Source organism: Tupaia chinensis, unplaced genomic scaffold (assembly GCF_000334495.1).
Source record: "Tupaia chinensis unplaced genomic scaffold, TupChi_1.0 Scaffold000014_1, whole genome shotgun sequence".
NCBI classification, from domain to species: domain Eukaryota; kingdom Metazoa; phylum Chordata; class Mammalia; order Scandentia; family Tupaiidae; genus Tupaia; species Tupaia belangeri.
The window spans coordinates 6,896,521-6,905,416 of NW_006159444.1; the positions used below are offsets into that span (position 1 = coordinate 6,896,521).

General features: G+C 52.2%; 1 protein-coding gene across 1 annotated transcript in view; it reads left to right on the top strand.

Moving 5' to 3' along the window:
• The window catches only part of LOC102488440 (UL16-binding protein 6-like), an 8,750-nt gene extending 412 nt beyond the window's left edge, over window positions 1–8,338 (top strand). Inside the window, exons 2-5 of the mRNA XM_006140039.3 lie at window positions 5,021–5,281; window positions 5,497–5,772; window positions 6,278–6,407; window positions 7,635–8,338. Coding sequence (XP_006140101.1) covers window positions 5,021–5,281; window positions 5,497–5,772; window positions 6,278–6,399 — 659 coding nt within the window. The 3' untranslated portion in view covers window positions 6,400–6,407; window positions 7,635–8,338. The remainder of the gene's footprint in view (window positions 1–5,020; window positions 5,282–5,496; window positions 5,773–6,277; window positions 6,408–7,634) is intronic.
• Window positions 8,339–8,896: the final 558 nt, after the last annotated feature.

Below are 8,896 nucleotides of genomic sequence, written 5' to 3' on the forward strand. Positions count from 1 at the left end.
CCGGGCCCCCGCCCCGCCCCCGGACCTCCCCCCGCCCGGGCGCCGGCCCCGGCTCCGGCGCTAGTACGGCCGCACCACTCCCGCCAGGCCTTGCTCCGCCGGGTGCAAGACCCGTCACTACCCTGCGCCCGGGCGCTGTGCGGCCCCGCTCCCCGTCCCCTCGCCAGTTCAGCCTCCTGCGGCCCTGGTCCCCGCCAGCTCTGGTCCCCGCCAGCTCTGGTCCCTGCCGGCCGCGCACCGCGTTGGTCCGGCCCCGGGCACCTAGCAGGCGATGCACCCTGTCGCCCATCCCCAGTGCTCCGTACCCCACGCGCTCTCTCCCTGTCCCCCATTCGTCTCCAGCCTCGTTTCCCTCACACTCGGTCCCCTGCACACCCCACCAGCCTCCGGCCCCTTCCCATCATTTATCCGGTCCTGACCGGCCTCCCCTTGTCCTCCCTCCCCGCACCTACCCGTCCCACAGATTCCGGGCCCCGGTGGCTTACTCACATCCCCTCAATACCCCAGGGGCTCCACAACCTGATTTAGGACTTGGTCAGGACCGGGTAGGTGTGGGAGTGCAAGTAGGGCCGCGACCTCGCAGAGACACTGGCCTGCCCTGCCATGCCCTGCCCTGCAAGCGAACTGCCTCACAGGCCCTCCACCTTCCCCACTGCTCCTTATCCTTGAGCTTCCTTTGCACTTTGCCAGCAGCTGCTTCAAGAGCCTCCCCAGGGCCCTCCGTCCACATCTCATAGTCCCCTCCAGGTCTGCGGGCCACCACCCGGTCCACCGCCCAGCTCACATCCTGTGACCCTGCTTCACACCTGCTGTGTGCAGTACAGGACCTTCCAGGACTTAATCACTCACAAGCTAGATGCAACCTGGACCAGCAGGTGGTGCAATAGTTACATGGCCTATGGGAGTTAGCGTCCTGGGCCCACACACCTGAAACTCCCGAAGGGCATGCGAGCATGCGAGCATGCATGCCCCGAATCCTGGGATTGCAGCCAGGCCATCCCCTCCGAGGGGTGATTTCTCGCTTTCTGTCTCTGTCTCCCTAGTGAGCCCACGTGTATGGGAAAAATCTCTCTACAGAAACAAACATAAATTAGAGCTAACCACACCTTTGCCAACTCACCCCTGCTGGAGGACACACCTAGGAACACACCCCAACCTCATCTAAGACCCAAAGTAGGAGGGAGGCAGCCTCTTTTCCCAGGCTGGCCCTGGGATGATGCCTGGGGCTGCTTCCACACTTAGCTCCTAGGTCAGCTGCTCTACCCTCTTGGGAGACAGCATCATATAGAATAGTCATATATTTATTTTTTTGGAGAGGTTTTTTGCTATAGCATGTGTGTGCTCACCAAAGAGACAGAGAGACAGAAAGCAAGAAATCAGCCCCCCCCGGGGGGGTATAGTCATGTCGCAATCCCTTCTCCTCCATTCTCTTGGGATCTTGGGCACAGCATGAGTTTAAGCCACTGGGCCCGGGACTCGAACCATGGTCAACTACATGGGAGTCCAGTGAGATAGCCAGTATGCCAATTGCTGGTCCCATGCTGATTGGTTTTTATGACATGACTTCATAACGCCTAAAAAGGGACTAAGCTCAGAGACTCTGTAGATAGGAAGCTGGTCACATCTTGTTAATGAGAGTCTAAAAAGTTTTAGTGATTTGTACAAGTATTTTTCCTCTTATGAGTGTAGTTTTAGAATTTATGTTTTCTCTTATATTATAATCGAAAATGTCCATTTGGAGACCATTTAAAAATAAATTTCTTTTCCTCTTGAACATTTGCCTCTCCATTAAAGGGAATCTGCGGTAATAGAAATGTATTAGCTGGAAAGGAATAGCAGAGCGGGTGATGACTGGCGGGACTGGCCACAGGGCGTGGGCAGGCTCCAGAGATGTGAATGAGGAGCAGCCTTGGAGCTGTCCTGAGCAGGGAGGAGCAGGCAGTGCACGGGGTGAGTGGCAGCTACAGCCCTGACTCACTGGAGAGCAGTCCTGGCCTCCAGCAGGGCGTGCAGCCACGGCCCAACTGCCAGGGAGGGGTAAGGGGGATCCATACTTGACGCTTCTCCACTTCCGGTTTCTCAGCTACTACTGGTGCCTCCCCTTGATAAAACCCAGCCAGATGTTCAAAGGACACTGGGGGACGTAGCTCTGAGAGCCTCAAGGTACACAGAAGGGAAGAGAGTGGGGGTCAGTCAGAGGGACAAACAGAGGACATCCAGGACAGTCCCCTCCTTTGCCCTCAGTGGCCACTCCTGTCTTTTGTCTGGGAGGACTTTATGTGGAGGTCTATATGGTGCCCCCAGTATGAGTCACACAAATGTCCATATTATTTGTTGTACTATCTTTGGGTGATGTCGATTCAGGAATACTCCCTCCTGAAACTTAAAATGTTAACAACCAAAAATGAAAGTCATTAAATGAAGTGGGGGAGGTAGAAAAGAAAGAATTCACATACAGTTCACGGCTGCAGCCTCTGGCTTTGCAGTTAATTATGCGCTCTGCATTCACATTCATAAATACCATTTTCCACAACTCGTCTTACCTTTACTCTATGCTAGAAAGCATTCTGTTCCTTTTTTTGGGGGGAGGGGGGTTAGGGGGGTTGGCCAGAGGGCACAGAATGCATGCCAGAGAGAGAAAATGAGAAAGCATCCCCTTATGGGGAGCGATCATATCATAATCCCTTCTCTTTCATCTCTCCCTCTTTGGGGATTTTGGGTACATACACGCCCGTTTCCGGTGTGTTTCTTAAGCCGCTGGGTTCAGGATGCCAACCATGCAGTTGGCCATGTGGGGTCTAGCCACCTCAACCTCCATCATGGGCTGGCCCAGGAAAGGACTTTTTAGTTAGTGAGGAGATGCATGCAACCTTTATTCATGCATGTCTGAATTTTGGCAGTCCTGTTTTTATTGAATACAGTTATTTGACAAGTGCCATGGTTCGCATGTTCTCCACCAAAACTCACGTTGAAATTGAATGCCATTGCAGCAGCTGTAGAGGTGAGGCTCTTAGGAGACGAGGAGGTGGATTAAGGCTGTTACTACGTCCTGGGCCCACACACCTGAAACTCCCGAAGGGCATGCGAGCATGCGAGCATGCATGCCCCGAATCCTGGGATTGCAGCCAGGCCATCCCCTCCGAGGGGTGATTTCTCGCTTTCTGTCTCTGTCTCCCTAGTGAGCCCACGTGTATGGGAAAAATCTCTCTACAGAAACAAACATAAATTAGAGCTAACCACACCTTTGCCAACTCACCCCTGCTGGAGGACACACCTAGGAACACACCCCAACCTCATCTAAGACCCAAAGTAGGAGGGAGGCAGCCTCTTTTCCCAGGCTGGCCCTGGGATGATGCCTGGGGCTGCTTCCACACTTAGCTCCTAGGTCAGCTGCTCTACCCTCTTGGGAGACAGCATCATATAGAATAGTCATATATTTATTTTTTTGGAGAGGTTTTTTGCTATAGCATGTGTGTGCTCACCAAAGAGACAGAGAGACAGAAAGCAAGAAATCAGCCCCCCCCGGGGGGGGGGATGGCCACATCGCAATCCCTTCTCCTCCATTCTTCACTCGGGATCTTGGGCATGCACACACACACACCCTGCGTCAGTTTAAGCCACTGGGTCCAGGACTTGAACCGTGATGGACTATGGACTACATGGGAGTTCACTGATATAGCCATTATGCCATCTACTGGTCCCTAGAATAGTCATATTTAACAGTCAAGAATCAAGGATATTTTAATTCTCTCTCTCTCTCTCTTTTTTTAAATTTCCAGAGAGTGTGTTTACAAAAGTGAGACAAGCAGAGATATGCCCCCTCAGTGGAGTGTGGTCACACCACCGTGTTTCTCCTCCGTTTGCCATCAGCTCAGGGTTTGGGGCACCCGTCCACATCACCTGGCCTCTTTCTAAACCAGAAGGGCTGGAATCTGGCTCCTTATCAATGGTCATTAACTGCTGCACCAGATAAGTACTTTCTATAAATGGCAGAGCACAAACATCTTTCATACTGTAGGCCACTGGATACCTGTCTCTGCATCAACTACACAGTTCTGCCCTTGGAAAATCGGCCAGCCAAGATCTGGAATCCAATGGGAGACCAACTTTGGCCTGCCCTGGTTTACCAGCCCCAGATTAGGGTATCTTCAGTGCCCTGGCTACCAGAGCCCCATACCCCAGGGTTCTTCAAGTGATGCCTCAGCCATCTGTTTAATGAGTCTAAAGTGGGTCCTGTCCTGCCTGTGGCTCTGGGTGCAGTGGAGGTGACGGGGTGTGAGTTATGACTATTGTTGGGGCCTACTGCTCCCCTCCCTTGCTGTCCAGTGGATTCCTTGGTCCACGGCTATAAAGGACACTCCCTGAGCCACAGATGTGAGCTGAAAGTGAGATGGTGCTGCCATCCTGGCATCCTGGGGATAAGGGCCACCTGATTGTGCTGCTTCTTTTGTCCCTGTGGCCCTGCCTATGCCTATTCCAGGATGATCATGTCTGTCCTGTGAGTGCTGGTCCCAGTGAGCTGATGACCTGCTGGATGAGGAGCCCAGCTCCTGATGATAGCTACCAGGTGAGATAGAGAAAGAGAGAGAGAGAGAGAAAGCCACTTGATTCAGGACTCAAACTGCCATTGGCCATGTGGGAGTCCAGTACCTTAACCACCAAGCCACCTGCAGGCTCCAATACTGCATTGTCTTATACCCTTAATCGAAGATCAGCTGACTATAATTTGGGCTTTATTTCTGGATTTTCTATTGTGTTTCAGTGGTCTATGTATCCATTTTTGTGCCAGTACCATGCTTTTTTGATTATCATTGCTTTGTAATATACTTTAAAGTTGGATAGTGAGATGCCTCCTAATTTATTTTCTTAATACAGTATTGCCTTGACAGGAGTAACATTCCTTGATCTGTCACTCAAGCCTTCAAAAGAGATTGATTGATTACCTTCCTTGACAGAATTGCAGTCTGTGTCTATGAGTCCATCCTCTCCCCACCCTAACCCTCTCTTCCCTTTTTCCCAGACACTCACGCTCTTTGCTATGACTTCACCCTCATTCCCAGTCCCAGACCTGGACAAGGGTGGTGTGAAGTTCAAGGCCAGGTGGATTGGAAGGTTTTCCTTTCCTATGACTGTGGCAGCAAGGTCAAACCCATCAGTCCCCTGGGGAAGAAGGTGAATGGCACACGTGCCTGGGAAGATCAGGTGATTATGCTGAGAGACGCTGGGGAGATATTCAAGGAGCGACTGCCTGACATTAAACTGGAGGATGATGGGAACAGAGGTAAGTTGAGAATGATTGGAGCTGGGGAATGCAGATACTGTGGTAGGTTCAAGGCATTTCTTGTCATTATGAAGAAAGGGAAATTGGAAGTTGGTCTCCCCAGGAGGCCAGCCACAGGGCAGGGTGTGAAGGACACACAGGGCCAGCAGATAGGAGGGAAGAGGTGGGCAAAGGCTTTGTCGATCCCAGAGGCTGATGTCTTTCCGATGGGGCAGGGTCTCTCCCCCTGCAGGCCAGGATGTCTTGTAAGTGTGATGCCAGCGGACACACCACTGGGGCCTGGCAGTTCAGCTTTGATGGACAGACGTTCCTCCTCTTTGACCCGGAGAAAAGAATGTGGACAGCGGTTCACCACACTGCCGGAGGGATGAAAGAGCAGTGGGAGAACGACAGGGAGATGGCCATGTTCTTAGAGAAGGTCTCACTGGGAGACGGCGGGAGCTGGCTGGAGGAGTTTTTGAAGTGCTGGGAGGAGGTGCTGGAGCCGACAGGTACCAGAGAAGATGGGAAGGGGTAGCTCTGCTGAGATGGGACCTACCTGCCTCCCACGTGCTTGTTTGGGGAGTGTGTGCACATGCATGGGAGTGTGTGTGTGTGCGCACGCACGCAAGGGTATGTGTGTGCAGTGTGTGCACAGGTGTGTGTGTATGCATATGTGTTTGAGAATGACACCCAACTGGTGGCACATACAGACCAACCTGAAATGCCACCTCCTGAGACCTTTCCTTCACTTCCTCTACTGCCACAGTGGCGGGCGCGGTGGGGGAGGTGAGAGTGTGCACGTGGTCACCCTAGCTTCCCTCAGCCATTGCATCAGACACCTGAGGTCAGGGTCCATCCCCTGTCTGCCCACCTGCCCCAGGATCTGTCACCGCAGCTGTCACATACAGAGGGTAGAAACTGCATTGCTGGACGCCTGGGGCAGCAGGAGCTGAGGCAGCAAATCCTCAGACCTAGGGCTGGACAAGGGCTGTCACTCCTGTGTTTCCTTTTCAGCACCACCAACCACGGCCCCAGACACAGCCCACGCCCATGCCACAGCCAACGGGGCTAGACCCTGGAGCTTCCCTGTGAGCCTCACCATCTCTGTCCTACTTTGTATCTTCTGGATCTTTTAGACTGACAGGTACAGTGGGTAGAACTCAGGGTGTGGGGGGAAGCCAGGGACAGAGGGGTGAGGACAGAGAGTGAATTCCCAAAGTCCCTCCTTCCCCTTGACTGGACCAGATACCCTGGCGGTGAGACCAGGTGAATTAGAGCGTGTGTCACTTCGTGGCGACACCCTGGGCAAGCTCAGCCCTGAGTTCTGGCAGATCCTCACTGTCACAGACCAGGGAGAGGACAGGGCCTACCCAGGGGTGGGCCTGTTGACACTGAAGAGGATGCAGGTCAGGCCTGTTACAGAGCAGGGTCTCTCTTCCAGAAGGGCACACAAGGAGAGTGGATGGAGACTTTAGGAACACAGACGTGGCCTGAGCTCAGATGTGGGGAGGCCCAGGACCGTTAGTTCAGACGATGTGTCCAGGGGAGGGAATTCCTTTCGGGATGCTGAGAGAAAATGGCCTGGCTCCAATCCTAGGAAGAAGGAGCTGGGCAGGGCTTTGCACACCTGAGCAAAAATGCCGGTGTTCAGGGCTGCCTTCCCATCAAGAGGAGCCTGGGTCACAGCAGATAAGACAGAGGTAACAAGAAAGACTGTCCAGGAAGAGGTTGTAGGGATGCAGTCCTCTCTCAGTCCTCCCTGGACCCCTGGGAACCCAGGCTTAGACCTGGACCAAGCCCTGGCAGTCAGCCTCCTGCAGACTTCAGGTCCTGAGCCAACTGAGCCCTGGCTCCAGCAGAGCTGTTCTGGAGACCTGTGAGGCTAGGCTGCTGCTGGAGTCCGATGGTCCCAGCTGAGCTGACCAGGATGGGTGGGGCAGGCAGGGACGGTCACACTCAGAACTATGGGCATGTCTCCCAGGGGAGCAGAATCTGACAGGGAAGGACAGGAGGATGTTTGGCAGCCATCCTACCAAAGGTCTGAGGAACCAAGTTCCAGACTCCTCTTTGGATGGAGCTACCTGGTCCTCAGGCCCTCCTATCAAAGGGGGCATCAGGAGGGAGTGGACCCCTCGTGAGCAGCTTCAGTCCTGAACCACCTCAATCTGCAGCAGGGTCTGGGCTGACTGTGACATGGGATAGGAGGGGACAAATGGCCACAGAGTACAGGGGCAGTTGTGGGGTCAGGGGAATCCATGGCCCTTAGTGAGAGCAGGCTCTGAGATGGGGAGTGGTCACCATGGGGTAACCCTAGGAGCACTGGCCTAGATTTCCTCAGACACTTGGACTGACATTTATTTATTTTCTAAAGATTGAAGATGCCTCAAGAGCTCCTAAAAGTGTGATCAAGTGGATCAACTCTTCCTATTGGTTTGCTGCTGGACCAGCACGTGCTATTTTTCTCTAGACCACCAGCACCTCAGACTTGGCATATCCAGAGGCCTCCTGCCAGCCCCAAGAGTACTGTAGATCTAATACCTCACGCACTTTATGACCTGTGGATTAATCTAGTCAGCACTTTCTTCCTAACATGTCATGCCATTTTCTCTTGGTGCTCACTCATGGAATTCCTGCACTGATATATTTTTTAAAAAGTTTATATTTATTCCATCAGGAAATAAGTCAAACATGAACTAGAGAAAGATAGAGACAGAGATACAGCACCTCTTATAGGGCCTCGACACAGCAGTCCACCCCCAGTGTCAGCCAGCCTGGACCATGTGTGCACACGTGCCCAGCATACTCAGGGAGGTCCTGGACATGGACGGACAACGCGAATCTGCCTTGCAGAATGTTGCATTTTACTTCACCACACTCCTGCTCAAGGACCTAAACTTTTAATGACTTGAATGAGACATCTCAACAATGAAACAAATTTCTGCTTTGGTTGTAGATAATCAGCTATTTCTCTGGACCATGACCATGACTAATGATACTGCTTGTAAATATATTAACCTTGGGACCAGCAGTTAGCATAATGGCTATGTTGCTGAACTCCTACATAGTCGACTGTGATTTGAGTCCCAGACCCGGTGGCTTAAACCCATGCCGGGCATGTGTGCGTGCATGCCCAAGATCCCGAGAGGAGAATGGAGGAGAAGGGATTGTGGCGTGGCCATCCCCCCTGGGGGGTAATTTCTCACTTTCTATCTCTCAGTCTCTCTCTCTCTGTCTTTCTGGTGAGCACACACGCCCTATAGCAAAAAAAAAAAATATATTAACCTTCAGAACTTCAGGGCTTCTTTTTGTGTTCTGCTTATAAGCTTAACTGTCTGTAAAGAGCAACAATATATTCATTATTTACTGAAGTAATGTTTTTTTCCTGAAGGAATACTATTTAAATAAAGATTTTAATTGTCCAAAAGAAACATAGTCTGAAGTTTTGTTTAATCATCCATGCGGTGGTTAACTCTGTGTGTCAACCAGACTAGCTAAGGATGTCCAGAGAGCCGATAAAACGCTATTCCCGGGTGTGTCTGAGGGCATTTCCAGAAGAGACTAGTACTGCATGTATAGATTGAATGAAGGAGGTCCTCCCTCACCAAGGTGGGCTGGTATCTTCTTGTCGCTGAG